Source organism: Schistocerca cancellata, chromosome 2 (genome assembly GCF_023864275.1).
Source record: "Schistocerca cancellata isolate TAMUIC-IGC-003103 chromosome 2, iqSchCanc2.1, whole genome shotgun sequence".
In the NCBI taxonomy this organism is placed as follows: domain Eukaryota; kingdom Metazoa; phylum Arthropoda; class Insecta; order Orthoptera; family Acrididae; genus Schistocerca; species Schistocerca cancellata.
The window spans coordinates 976339931-976355441 of NC_064627.1; the positions used below are offsets into that span (position 1 = coordinate 976339931).

Here is a 15511-nt window from a genome sequence, read left to right on the forward strand (position 1 = left end):
CCTCTCTCTCTCTCTCTCTCTCTCTCTCTCTCTCTCTCTCTCTCTCTCTCCCCCCCCCCCCTCCCCCTCCCCCTCCCCCTCCCTCTCCTCGTACTACTCACAACCCTTCTTCTTTTCCTTCTCTTAGTACTTTCACCCTCTTCCATGTACGTGTTTGTGTATGTTTTTCTGTGTACATATGCACATGCATGTAACTAACAGCTGCTGTTCTGCAAACTGTTCATGAGTATAACTGTTTGTCCCAAAGAATGATAGCCAGACAGCTTTTACTAATATCTACTATGCTGTTAACTCTGGAAAACTATTCAGTTTTTCCTTAGGATAATAGGTACTAATATTTACAAATTCCTTTATTTCACTTAGATCAGAAATGTTATTTTTAGCATCTGTAGAGAGCATGTGTGTGATCTGCATTAAATTTTGCATCTGCTTGTTTGTTACAGTTAGTCGAACACCTCCTCTTGAACCTGAACCTTTCCCTGCACCACCTGATGATGGTGAGTTGTTTTCAGTTTTGTTCTTTCCTGTGCATCTGTCAGTCGTCATGTTATGAGAGAACTAAGTGTGTGAATGAAATAGAAATAAAGTATATCTTTTCTGGCTTTTGTAATTTTATACTTCACATGACTTACGCTGTCCTGTGACTACCATCATTGCTTGTGATATGACAGGGGTGCAACATATTGTTAGGAATAAAAAAACTCTAAAAATATGAATTAAAAATTTTCTGCATTTTTCCTTTCAAAATGTTATGTTTGCAATTATACTTGTATGAATTTATTGATTCATAGAGCACATGTGGTTTTTATTGTTGTTGTGGACTTCATATTTGCTTTTGCTTTGTGTTACAGCTGCGTCAACACCCCCTCGTAACTCGTTCCCTGCTCTTTCTAATGGTGAGTTTGATATTTGTGTTCAAAACACCTTATACATTCATGGAAAATGCAGGTGTAATTGTAAATACAGTAGAGCGTCGATTATCCGAATGTCGGTCAACCGAACGACCGCTTAACCGAACTGTGTACTCGCTCGCACCTGTTACTCTCCCACCCTACCGTCCATCATCCCGCTCACTCCCAAACTAAGTTTCCCACAGTAGTCGCTGCACTGGGCCACCACTGCTTCTAATGGGGCCTTCACAAGGCGCTGCTGACCGGCCAATCAGCACACTTCTGTCGGCTTGGCACTGGCAGTAGAAGTAGCGGCAGTATCAAAGCTGTTCACGGCAACAGCGGCGCCAGCTTAAAGTTGAGGCATGCCGCTCTGCGCAATTTGAAGGATTGCGCGCCCCCAAGAAGAGCTTCTCATGGTGCAAACAGTAACCTGTTCTCTGTTACGACCACTTGTGTGCTGCTGCTTGAAGAAGTGAACGATACAAAATGCTTAAACGTAAACGTGTTGTCCTTTCTATGAGGGACAAGTACGAGATTATTAAAAGGTTAGATGAAGGTGAATCTGCAAACACTTTGTCCAATGAGTACAAGGTGGGGAAGTCGACAATTACAGATATAAAAAAACAAAAGATGAGCATACCAAATTTTATAGCTATACTTCATTCTACTGATGGATCAACAAGCCGTAAAACTATGAAGCTCGCCACTAACACAGATCTAGATGATGCTGTTTACAAGTGGTTTACACAAGAGATCGGAAGGAGAACTGTGTGTATACTGTGTGTATTGTTCATGCAAAATGTGTATGCAATATGTATATATTTTTGTTTAATGAACTGTGCCACACACTACATATTCCTCCTGAAGTTCCTTTTGTATGTTACTTTGTAATACTAAAAGAGATGCCTGTTTTTATGAATAAATTTACTGTATAGTACTTCTTTTTGGCAAATAAACATGTACAGTCCGATTATCCAAACACCCATGTCCCCCAATTAATTTGGATAATTGACACTCTACTGTACTACTTCTGTTATCATATCTTCTGAAGAAACAATGCATATTTATTTCCATTAGTAGAATGTAGCTTTTCCCATGGTAACAAAAACTTGTATTTCATCCACCCTTTTATTTTTTGGTGGTCTGCAGTCAGCCATTATAGTCCAGCTCGACCCCAAACTGATTGGTATTGTACAGTGCCTAAAATATTTGACCTGTTTAGAGGAGCAGCAGATTTCACACCCTCGTCCAACCATCCTGATTTGGGTTTCCTTCAGGCACGTGATGAGACAGTTCTTTCAGCAAGGCCATGGCGAATATTCCCATGCTTATCCAACCAGAGTTGTTGTCACCTCAGATGAGTTACATGTATATGGGGCATTAAACTGTGAACTTTGTTCCTGCCATTCAGATTGTTACAGTGTTTGTATTCTGTGCAGTCCACCACTATTTATTTATGGCAAACAGTAAATTTTTTTTTTTTTTTAATTTTCATTTATATCAGCTGCTTGACATTTCATAAGTGTGCAACTCATCACTTTTGTTTGGAAATTGTCAGATGATGATGAACAAATTTGTGAGTATCTTATAAGAGCAAAGGAAACTGTACAGTAGTTCATACCTTTTGAATAACGTTAAAGCATAAGGTTTGTTGCATCTGTCAGATACTTATTGCTGCGAGAATGCCATTATTGCCTAACCAAGTTTGCTGCCAAGATTCAAGACCTATAGGTCGAATTCATGATTAACATTATGATGTGGAACATTCAGCTGAACGAAAACACTCATGTCTGTCAGATGTTTCATTTGCATAGGTAGACTACCAACAAGTTTTATACCCGCCAGGGGATCCACAACTCTTTTGTGGATACGTGCGTAGCGAGCACGGGATCCCGAGCTAATGTGGCCTTTCTACCTTTCCGGGCTGCATACCTTGCCTTTTCCCATCCTTCCCCATCCCCCATCTTCGCCCCCTCCCCCCCCTCACCTCCGCCTCTTTCCTTCCCTTTCTCCCCCTCTGGGAGTATGTTTTGTGCCTACGTCCGGAGACGGACGCTCGAAACTGTAATAAATTCTTTGCTTTCTCCACTTGCAAGTCTTCATCCTTCCTTTGTCCTTCTCTTTTCCTTACCCTTCTCTTCGCCCTTTTCTCCGCTGCGGCGTTTGAGACCTCTCTTCTATCCTTTCCCTTTCTCTTTTTTCCTCCCTGTGCGTGTCTGAAGGCCGACCCACGCATTTCCATGCGTAGCCGGTGACGGGGTAATGGGTAATTCCCCGCCCCGGGTAGACAGGTAGGACACGTACGTACCCCCTGGTAACGGCCAGGCCCAGGGAGGGGTGATTACCCAAGCTGATAACTTCCGAAAGTGCCGATTGGTCCCTCCGTCCGTTTGTCGGGAGGTGTGACCTGAGGTGTGAACAATCACCGAAGGCGGGAGTGCCCTCAGAGAGGGCCACCACAAGGAAGGAGCGCGCCATCGGAGATGCCGGTAATCATGGGGGATACTTTCGCAATGGTTTCCTCATCTTCTACCATCTCTGCTCACAAGCATAAGTTCACTGAGTCTCAGCCAGAGACAGTCCTTCCATCGTAGCCACAGTTCCTTGTTGTTTCTCGGTCTGACGAAGGTCACTACTTCTCCACGGTCAACCCTTTCATTATTCAGAAAGGTGTCGACGCAATTGCAGGTCCTGTAAAGTCTTGTTCCAGATTACGAAATGGCACCTTATTGTTAGAAACAGTCAGTGCCCTCCAGGCACAAAAATTGCTGCGTGCTTCACTGCTACACACCTTCCCTGTCCAGGTGGAACCGCACCGTACTTTAAATTCATCACGTGGGGTTGTTTATACACACTCCCTCGACGGATTGTCCGACGAGGAAATTCAACACTACCTATCTGACCAGGGCGTAACTGCAGTTCATAGAGTCATGAAAAGGGTTGACACGACCATCATTCCAACCCGTACTGTCTTCTTGACATTTGACAAAGTTCAATTCCCATCGAAAATCAAAGCAGGCTATGAGATAATTTCCGTTTGCCCTTACATCCCAAACCCTACACATTGCTATCGGTGTCAGCGGTTCAATCACACCAGCCAGTCCTGTTCCAATCCGGCCAAATGTGTTACGTGTGGCAAGGATGCCCATGAGGGTGCTTGTCCACCTCCATCCCCTCGTTGCATCATCTGTATGGGTGACCATGCTGCTTCCTCTCGAGATTGCCCCATTTTTAAAGACGAAAAGCTCATTCAGGAAATCAGAGTTAAGGAAAAGGTGTCGACCTTTGCTGCTCGAAAATTATTCGCCAGTCGACAGCCCACCGTGCCTCAGACAGGAAAATACAGCTGTGTCCTTGCCTCTCCTCGGCCAACAAAGGAGGCGGCCACGCAGACTTGTGACCTCACCTTTAGTGCCACGGTCGTCAGATCGGCCAGCGCGAAGATTGCCCGTTCAACCTCACCACTTTCGCCTGCCCACTCTATGGCTCACCCTTCATCGGGTTCTGCTAAATCTCGAGCCCAAAAGTCAGACACCAAGACTTCGAAAAAAGAGCATACTCGTGAAGTTTTTTTACGTATCCCAACTTCACAACCATCGGTTCGTCCTTCATCTAAACATCATGTTTCCAAGAAGGCTAGTAAGAAACCCAGTTAATCTCCTTCTCCGCCAAGGCGTGTCTCATCTACAGCACCACCTGTCGGTAATCGCCCTTGGCCGTCTTCTGTGTCGCCGAGGCGCACTGCTGGCGGCCGATCGCTGGTGGCAGGAGCTGCTCCTGAACAACCTATGGATCACGATCTGCCTTCGGCTGAATGCCATTTCATGCTGTCGGTCACAAGCTCTGAGCAGTCGCTGAGTTGACGGCAACCTTGGTGACATTCCTCTATTTTCTGTTCGCCCTATGTCCATTATCCACTGGAATATCTGCGGCCTTCGAGCCAATCGGGATGAATTGTCGATCCTCTTACGATCCTACTCGCCGGTCATCTTCTGTCTTTAGGAAACAAAGCTGCGTCCCCATGACTGCTTTGTTTTCCCCCATTTTCAGTCCGTCCGATTTGATCTCACCTCTGTTGAAGGCACTCCATCACATGGAGGACTCATGATTCTTCTCCATGATACTCTCCATTATCACCCAATCCACTTAAACAGTTCCTTCCACGCTGTCGCTATCCATCTTTCCCTTTCTGGATATACCTTTTCTCTTTGTACTGTATACATTCCATCGTCCACACCAATGGCACGAGCTGATCTCCTTCATCTTCTTTGTCACCTTCCACCCCCCTATTTGCTGGTTGGGGACTTCAATGCCCACCACCTGCTTTGGGGATCTCCACATCCTTGTCCACATGGCTCACTATTGCTAGACGTCTTTCACCAAGCGGATCTAGTTTGCCTCAACACTGGGGTCCCTACATTTTTGTCTGCCTCCACGACAAATTTATCTCATTTGGACCTTTAGGTCGGTACTGTTCCGCTAGCTCGGTGCTTTGAATGGTTCGCCCTAGATGATACACACTCTAGTGACCACTTTCTATGTGTCCTTAGACTGCAGCCTCAACAGCCGTATATGCGCCCGCGACGCTGGAAGTTTGGCCAAGCCGATTGGACACTTTTTTCGTCTCTAGCGACGTTCGATGACCGTCACTTTCCCAGCGTCGACGATGAGGTCACACATATTACTGACATTATTCTTACAGCTGCGGAACATTCAATCCCACGCACCTCCGAATTGCCCTGGCGCCCCCCAGTTCCTTGGTGGAACGAGGCATGCCGTGACGCAATACGTGAGCAGCAAAGTGCTCTTCGCGTTTTCCGCCACCATCCTACTTTGGCCAACTGTATCCGCTATAAGCAGTTCCGTGCACGATGCTGTCGCGTCATCCGTGATAGCAAGAAGGCAAGCTGGAAATTCTTTATTAGCTCATTTAACACCTGCACTCCCTCCTCGGAAGTTTGGAGCCGGCTCTGACGGTTCTCAGGCGCGCCTAGTTTCTCCCCGGTCTCTGGGCTCACTGTCGCGCATGATACATTAGTGGACCCCGTCGCAATTTCTAACTCATTGGGTCAGCACTTTGCTGAGATTTCGAGCTCTTCAAATTACCCACCAGCGTTTCTCCCGAAGAAACGTGCAGTGGAAGTGCGACCTCTTGCCTTCTCCTCTCAAAATCGCGAAAGCTACAATACTGTTTTCTCCATGCGTCTCTTCTTCTCGCTCCTCCGCCCCAGGACCGGATGGTATCCACGTCCGAATGTTGCTGCATTTATCAACCCATAGTCTGCGTTACCTCCTTAGCCTTTATAATCGAATTTGGACCGACAGTACTTTTCCCAGATGATGGCGGGAAGCTATCGTTGTTCCTGTTCCGAAACCTGGAAAGGACAAACATCTCCCCTCTAGCTATTGCCCCATTTCTCTCACGAGTAGTGTCTGTAAGGTTTTCGAGCGTACGGTGAATTACCGTTTACCTTGGTGCCTGGAATCTCGCAGTCATTCCGAAAGCATCGTTCTGCAGTTGACCATCTTGCTGCTCTCTCCACTTATATCATGAACAATTTTCTCCGGAAACGCCAAACAGTAGCAATATTTTTTGATCTGGAGAGAGCATACCATACCTGTTGGAGGACAGGCATCCTCCGCACATTGTTCTCTTGGGGCTTTCGAGGTCGGCTGCTCCTTTTTCTTCATGAATTTGTGGCAGAGCGCACATTTAGGGTGCAGGTGAACACTACTCTCTCCCGTACTTTCTCCCAAGAAAACAAGGGTACCCCAGGGCTCCGTGCTGAGTGTTGTACTGTTTGCCATTGCCATAAATCCGTTTATGGATTGTCTCCTTCCTGATGTCTCGGGCTCCCTCTTTGTGGACGATTTTGCGAACTACTACAGCTCTCAACGGACCAGCCTTCTTGAACGATGTCTTCAAGGATGACTCGATCGCCTCCACTCTTGGAGCATCGAAACCGGCTTCCGTTTTTCTCCCAGTAAGACCGTTTGTGTTAATTTTTGGCGACGTAAGGAGTTTCTTCCACCCTCCTTACATCTTGGACCTGTCAACCTTCCATTTTTGGACGTCGCCAAATTCTTGGGTCTTATGTTTGGCAGAAAACTGCGCTGGTCCTCCCACGTTTCCTATCTTTTGGCTCGCTGTCTGCGATCCCTCAACACTCTCCGTGTCCTGAATGGTACCTCCTGGGGAGCGGACCGAGTGGTCCTTCTCCGCCTCTATCGCGCCTTAGTGCGCTCGAAATTGGACTGTGGAAGTATAGTTTACTCCTCTGCTCGGCCGTCTATTCTTCGTCTCGACTCTATCCACCACCGTGGATTACATTTATTATCTGGAGCTTTTTACACCAGCCCTGTGGAAAGCCTTTATGCTGAGACTGCTGAACCTCCGCTGTCCAATCGGTGAGCTGTCCTTCTGAGTCGTTATGCTAGCCATCTGTCTTCCATGCCTGCTAATCCAGTCCATGACATTTTTTGGATGCCTCCTTGGATGTAGGGTATGCAGGCCGCCCTTCCTCCCTACTACCACCGGGAGTCCGCTTCCGTCAACTGCTCCATTCTCTTTCCTTCCGCTTTCCTAAAACCTTCTTGACAACTTGGGGTACAGCACCGCCTTGGCTCCGTCCCTGGATCTGCCTGCTCCGTGACCTTTGTCAATTTCCCAAGGATGGTACCCCTTCACTTGTTTATCATCGGGCATTTGCTGCTCTATGTGCACAAATGAAGGAAGCCACATTTATTTACACTGATGGCTCGAAAACATCGTTAGGTATAGGGAGTGCCTATATTGTTGGCGACACCCCAAATCGATTTCGGCTTCCCGACCAGTGTTCGGTTTATACTGCGTAGCTTTACACTGTTCTCCAGGCTGTCCACTACATCCGCCGCTGTCAGCGGATACAGTATGTGATCTGTTCAGATTCTCTCAGCTCTCTCCTCAGACTCCAAGCTCTTTACCCTGTGCACCCTCTGGTCCACCGGATTCAGGACTGTCTGCGCTTGCTCCACGTGGGGGGCGTCTCGGTGGCGTTCCTCTGGCTCCCGGGGCATGTTGATATCTGTGGAAATGAGGCGGCCGATAATTTTAACTAGACTCCAGATAGGGCACTGTCTTTTTAGCCATCGACATCTTTTAAGCGGCGATCCTCCCCCACTCTGTCCCCACTGCTCTCAGCTGTGGACCGTAAGACACGTTTTAATTGAGTGCCCCTATTTTACTCCGTTACGTGCCCGTCTACAGCTGTCGCCTGATATATCGTCCATTTCAGCAGATGACATGCGCTCGGCCGATCATGTTCTCGAGTTTATTAGTTCCAGTGAGATGACGTCAGTCATTTGAAGCTCTTTTTGGGGACAACCAACCGCTTTTTGGGGACAACCAACCGCTTTCTGTAGTGGATTTTTAAGCTTTCCTTCTGCTTTTAGTTTCTCCAATTTTTTGAGTTTCGTTCCCATTGCTGCTGCTTTCCATTTCCGTTTTTTACCGTTTCCGAAGTCACAGACCGGGCGCTAATGACCATAGCAGTTTTGCGCCCTAAAAAAAAAAAAGAGAGAGATAGAGAGAAACAAGTTTTATAGCTTTGACTTTCACTCTTTCTTGTGTCACAGTTAGATCCACAGGAAGGAAGTGCAGATTATATTCCTCTCTGGTAATGTATTTGTTAATTTCTCTGTTGCCTGTTGCTATCAAACTGTAGTGAATTGTTGACAGTTCATTTAGTCAGTAACTATACTATGCAGCTGTGGCTAATATTCCCAGTTCCTTAAACAGATACTCATGAGATGTAGCTGTGTGAGTTCCACATATAATTCTAATTACTTTTTTGTGTTCTATGAATATTTTTGTCTTAGTGAGGAGTTGTTCCAGACTATTATCCTGTTGAACATTGGAGATAGAAAATGTATTATGTATCTTAGTTTTTTCCAGTTTATTTTCATGAGAATATACATCTGTGAACGTAGAATATTATCTTGTTTACTATTCGTTGTTGGTACATAGTGTCAATAGCAGGTAGGGTATTTTGGCTGCACAAAACTGGATGAACTGTGTTTTATTCAAATTTTAAAGCTAACCAATTTGTTCAAAACCAACTATTAACTTTAGCAGAAACATCACTTATGCTACTATTTTCCCGGTAGATATTCTTTGCTTGGCTTGACATTAATGCTTGATCATCTGAAAAAGTGACTAATTCTTCATCCTAATTTAAATGATAACTCATTAAGAGGAGCAAGAACAGCAACAGGCTCCAAACTACATCTTTCAGAATGTCCACTGTGATTTCACCCTACATGGATGATGCAGCACTGCTTTTCATGTTACTTGATCATCCTTCAGCAACTCTCTACATAATGATTTTAAATAGGAATAAAGCAAGACTTGTTCTGCATAATGTACCTCATAAAATCCTAACCTCCCATAAATAATTTATAGTTGACACAGCCAAAGTCGTCCAGTAAGTTGCAGAAGATCCCAACTGGCAATATGTTATCAGTTAAAAATTTTATTATGTTCTCGGTGAATGTATAAATTGCTACTTGGTAGAGCAGAACTTTTGAAATCCGTACTTTGATTTACTAAGTATCCAATTACTACACGAGTGAGTTAGTGACAATCCTGGAAAACATGATCTCAAAAATTATGGAATCGTCTTTCTTGTAGAAAAGCCTAATACTGGCATATTTTAATCTGTAAGGGGAAAAATCGTTGAATTACTTAAGTATTACAGACATAACTAAGAATGTAAAGGCCACAACTTTTTCACGTCTTATTTGAATTTTTACTTTTGAGGGTCATGACATTTTTCTCTATTTCAAATGTGATTATGTGAGTAGTTTTCATTTCATTGTATTTTGTCCAATTTGTCTTCTGAACTTACTGAGCCAAATTTGTTCACCTACTTCTAAAAATACGTTATTAAAATATGTGATACACACAAACTTTGTAGCATTGTCTTCTATGCCTTCTTTCCTTACATTTTTTAGCAGTATTGTACTTTTTTTGTCATATCTGTTAATTTCTAACAAGATGCGTGTGTTCTTGGATACTGAACCTTTCATTAGGACTTTAAAAAAATCTTACAGTATGGTAGGGTAATGGGAATTCCTTGGTGTATTATAAATAATGGAATGAATAAAAAGATAACAATTCGCTGTGTAGTTGAGACATTTCACACACACACACACACACACACAAAGCTTAGTGACATTTTAGTCTTGCGTATGTGCTTCCATCGACTATGTGGGAATTTGTTACATATAATTCTTCTGTTATTTAACAATAAGGAGCTAAAAGATAGGAAAAAGAAGAAGAAATATGTTTGCAGATATGAATGTCTCTGAAGAGGCATGGGAGGTGCCATATATTTTGGTATGTGTGCAGTTTCTTAGAAAGAAATTAAATACTACATAAGCTTTTACTTTAGGTGCTAGCTTACTATTCTGTACAATAATAACTACAGGTACCTATTAAATTTTTTAAGTATTTGTGCTATTTTCTTAAGATTAAGTAATTCTATATATTAATAAATACTGTTGTTAAATATCTTCAGTATTTCACAGCCCTGTCAACAACTGTATAAATTTTAATTTTAATAATGAACAGCCTCGGTTGCACTGTTTACCTACAATTTACCTAGGTTTCAGTCAGGATAACCCAACCTTCTTCAGAACAACAGTATCTGCTGTTTTTTCCATAGTGGACATCGTCAAGCTAAAACTAAAAGTCCATAAATTATCGTCAAACTGTAAAACTTACCTGGCACTGCCTCAGCTCCACTTCACGACCGCGCTGTGGCAGTTGTGACTGCTGTACTGGAACACTGTAGTTTTAGCTTGACAATGTCCACTATGGACAAACAGTAGATACTGTTGTTCTGAAGAAGGTTGGATTATCCCGACTGAAACCTAGGTAAATTGTAGGTAAATGGTGCAACTGAGGCTGTTCATTATTAAAATAAAAAAAAAATACTGTTGTACTTGCAACAGTAATTAATACAAACCTATCTTTCTCATGTAAAGTTCTAAAATAGTGGAAATTACATATTTTATTTTTTGTTTTCTGATTGAAAAATGCATGTGTGATGGGCAGTAATTAATTTTTTTTTTGTCCAGTAAGAGTTAATTTTTGTCATCTCTGATTGGGAAATAAACATAACTCGAACAGATTCTTTGTGAAATCTTCCAGACCCAGCAATACCTCAAGCACTGCACCCAGCCTCAAGTGAAGCAGAGGTGTACCTGAGCTCAAGGAGCCTGAGCAGCATCAACCTGAGTGAAACGTCCCAGTCACTGCCAGCCGTGGTCAGGCTGCCTGCTGATTCTCCAAACAGTGACATAGTAATAGATTCACAGTTCTCCACGCCTATGCATCCACAGGCTACAAGTTCGCCACGCTCAAAGCACAATTCTCGTAGACTGAATTCGTATAAGGATTCATCTGAGTTCCCAGAAATGGATTTTCCTGTGAAGTAAGTTCAGTTGGATTGTTTATAGTTTATGTAAATTGATTTATTACATTATATCTAAAAACAAAGATGATGTGACTTACCAAATGAAAGTGCTGGCAGGTCGATAGACACACAAACAAACACAAACATACACACAAAATTCAAGCTTTCGCAACCAACGGTTGCTTCATCAGGAAAGAGGGAATGAGAGGGAAAGACGAAAGGATGTGGGTTTTAAGGGAGAGGGTAAGGAGTCATTCCAATCCCGGGAGCGGAAATACTTACCTTAGGGGGAAAAAAGGACAGGTATACACTCACACACACACCCATATCCAACCGCATATACACAGACACAAGCAGAAAATGTCTCCTTCCCTCTTTCCTGATGAAGCAACCGTTGGTTGCGAAAGCTTGAATTTTGTGTGTATGTTTGTGTGTCTATTGACCTGCCAGTGCTTTCGTTTGGTAAGTCACATCATCTTTGTTTTTAGATATATTTTTCCTGCGTGGAATGTTTCCCTCTATTATATCCATATCATTGATTTATTACATTACTTAGAAGTGCCTGAGGAGATACAATGATTTCTAAAATGTGCATAAAACAGCTTTTGTAATCAATGCAGTTAAAAGCAAAGGGGTGCAAGTGACAAAATGAGGAAACAAGCTTCAAATTTAAAATTCTATATTCATTTGTTACATTGTTGACAGTAACCATCACATGCAGTTGTTATTAATGAAACTATACATGCAATATCAGTGGATTAAATCCAGAATCTGCTCAGTAATGTTTTATCAATAATGTAGTTAGCACTTACACCCTTCTTTCTCCAAAGATATCACTTACACAGAGGTGAAAAAAGTCGTGGGATACCTCCTACTACCGTGTTGGACCTCCTTTTGCCCGACATAGTGCAGCAGCTTGACATGACATGGACTCAATAAGTCATTGGAAGTCTCCTGCAGAAATTTCGAGCCATCCTGCCTCTATAGCCATCCACAATAGCGAAAGTGTTGCTGATGCAGGATTTGGGGCACAGACTGACCTCTTGATTATGTCCTGTAAATGTTTGATGAGATTCATACAGGGCAGTGATCTGGGTCACGAAATCATTCACTCGAATTGTCTGGTATGTCTTTCAAACCAGTCATGAACAGTTGTGGCCCAGTGACATAGCGCAATGTCATCCATAAATGAATGGCTGCAGATGGTCTTCAAGTAGCCAGCTGATGATCAGTTTAGTTGAACCAAGGGTCCCAGTCCATTCCAAGTAAACACAGCTCACACCTTGATGGAACTACCACCAGCTTGCACAGTGCCTTCTGGCCTTATGGTGCAGCCATCCACGCGAAGGTGAAGCTGATCATGGTGCCTCAAGCAGAGGCCATCCACTGTGCGAATGTTGCAGAGACATTGCCCCCCAGCATCTGGTGATGACAGCTGGAATCCTCTTAAGGCAAAGTCTAAAACTGCTTCTGCAGGCAGCCACACCCAGCCGGAAGAGGGCTGCATCAGTTGATGTCCAGGTGGAGGATGCAGGAGGTGTAGCATTGTCCTCGGCTGGTGTCTGTGGAGTATTTCTTCTGGGCTCTTCTCGCTGAACGGCTTGAAATGGTATGAGGAGAGAAACAGATCTAAGGCAATGACAGACAAAGAGTTAGTAACATACTTTTTTGTCTGAGTTTTTAACATTTGCACTGGATGTTTCACCTCATCGTGAGACTGTGGATAGAAAACCTGGGCGAGGATGTGATGGATACCACGAAAATCACAAAATGCTGTAAACTCTTGTGATGAAAATTCTGGGGCATTATTGGACACTTAACACCATGGGCAAACCTCTAAGTGAAAAAAAAATTTGGACATGGCTGTGATGATGGCAGTTGTGGATGTGGAAATGCAATGAATGACATACGGAAAATGAGAATATGCATCAATGACCAACAGCCAATGAGTGTGGAGAAAGGGGCCAGTGAAATTCACAAGTATATGGCCCCTGCATGTGATGCTATTGGCCAAGGAGATGACGACACCCTGGGAGGTGCTTAGTGTGTTCCGTGGAGAAAGGGGCCAGTGAAATCCACATGTATATGGCCCCATGCATGTGATGCCATCGGCCAAGGAGATGACGACACCCTGGGAGCTGCTTGGTGTGTTACACACTGTGAACAGGAGGCAACCAGGCAGGTAACGTCGCTATCCAAGCTGGACCAAAACACACTTGTCAATGGGCCAAGGCTTTCGTGCATGGCGCACGCCAATGATGTGCATGTAATAAACGGATACCCTCTGAATGAAGCACTGAGGGGATCACTACCCAAGGGTCTGCATGATCCATGTCTAAAAGTAGAAAACCATTCACAACCGGGAATCGATGTTGAAAGATGTATTAAATACTCAGGGGGTTGGATGCATTAGACCATGTTGTATGAATGTTATGACGGGATCCAAAGTTACATCTTCACGATCCGTGTGCTAGTTACAGGGAAACCAGCAGCCATTTGCTGGGTGGCGACATCAGTCTGGAAACAAAGCAATACCTCCTGAACAAATCCTGGGCTCAGGCTGGCCAGCAGGTGGAACAAAGTGTTGGCATTTGTTTGTTGATTTGTAAGGTGGAAATGAATCACAGTAATGCAAAAGGAAAAAAGCCCGACGTTGAATGAGATGTACCGCTTTATCTCAGTAACAATACAGAAGGACTGAATAAGGAAACCAATGGTTTGTAATTTGTTACCATAGAGGAAAACGTGGAATCTCTTCACAGCATATACAATGGCCAAAGCTTCCTTTTCTATCCGAGAGTATCTTGTTTGAGCAGGAGCGTTTTTTAGACATAAGCAATAGACTGCTCGGAGCCATCAGGATATCTATGAGCCAGTACTGCCCCCAACCTGTACTGTGAAGTGTCCATTGCCAAGGATCAAGTGCAGTTGGTATGCCACTAAGCACAGTGCAGATTGCAGCATGGTCTTAAGGGTGGAAAACGATTTCACAAGCCGGTCACCAGCGAAATTGAGTCCCTTTGCACAGCAATGCCTGTAAAGGCTGCACAATTGTTACTGTCTCAGGCAAAAATTTATGGTGGTAGTGACTTTGCCGAGAAAAACCTGAAGTTCTTTGACTGACATAGGGTGTGGTAATGATACAATAGCAGAAACTTACAGATTTAGGGGTTTGAGACCCTTGCGAGAGACTTCAAACCCAAGATAAAATGATAGAAAGTTAGAAAAAAATTGACGTTTTTCTAAATTACACTTCAGCCCGACCACTTGTACAACAGAAGAAAAGAGCACCAAGATTTTGTGAATGTTCCTCATTCCAGGCACTGGAAACTATGTCACCCAAATAGTTTGCATAACCCGGCGCAGATGCTGTAAGTTGTTCCAAAAGATGTAGAAAAATGTAATCGCAGTTATTGGTACAGGCCAAAAGGATTATTGACAACTAAGATATGTTGTGACTCTGTATCTAGATGGAGTTGTCTATAGGCACCTGACACGTCAATTTTTGAGAAATATTGACCACCTGATAACTTTACAAATAGTTCATCATGGTGCGGTATCGCGTATGTATCCACTGTAGATTGTGCGTTCACAGAAACTTTAAAACCACTGCAAAGGCGTTACTGGCCTGATGGTTTCTCTATTATAACTAAGGTTCAGACTATTTACTTGATGCCACAGGCCAAACAATGTTGTAACCGAGCAGAAGCTCTCATCGTAACATGCACTTGAAAATTGTTGGTACACCCCAGTCTAGGAGAGAACAAAGAGGAAAACTCAGAATATGCATATATGGCACTTGTTCAGACTCTAAATTCATTTCATCTGAACTGGCAAAACCCAAAAGCATCAAATCCAAAATGATTCTCCATACATGCATTATGTACAACAAGAAATTTAAGTGACCGACCTTCTGACTTGTAGGTCACTGGGGCAGAGAATTGGATGAGAACAGGAGTACTCAGTTTATTGTAATTTACCAACTTTTGTGACACAGGGAGAAGTAGAGGGGAGCCCACGTCCATATACGTTTTTTAGTTTAACAAGGTTACAGCAGCTCCTGCATCCATTTGCACGTGCAGGACTTTACAGAAAACCATAACCTCAATGAAAAGCTTTTTTGGCCCAACTGAAATAGCCGATACAATGTTTACATCCATA

At 43.6% G+C, this 15511-nt stretch overlaps 1 protein-coding gene across 2 annotated transcripts in view; it reads left to right on the top strand.

Moving 5' to 3' along the window:
* LOC126162955 (katanin p80 WD40 repeat-containing subunit B1-like) overlaps positions 1 to 15511 on the top strand; it is a 132314-nt gene that overhangs the window by 40524 nt on the left and 76279 nt on the right. The window contains exons 8-10 of one of the 2 annotated variants that reach the window (XM_049919789.1): positions 444 to 497; positions 852 to 896; positions 11086 to 11368. In XM_049919789.1, coding sequence (XP_049775746.1) covers positions 444 to 497; positions 852 to 896; positions 11086 to 11368 — 382 coding nt within the window. The remainder of the gene's footprint in view (positions 1 to 443; positions 498 to 851; positions 897 to 11085; positions 11369 to 15511) is intronic. The other variant, XM_049919790.1, reaches the window with a different exon arrangement.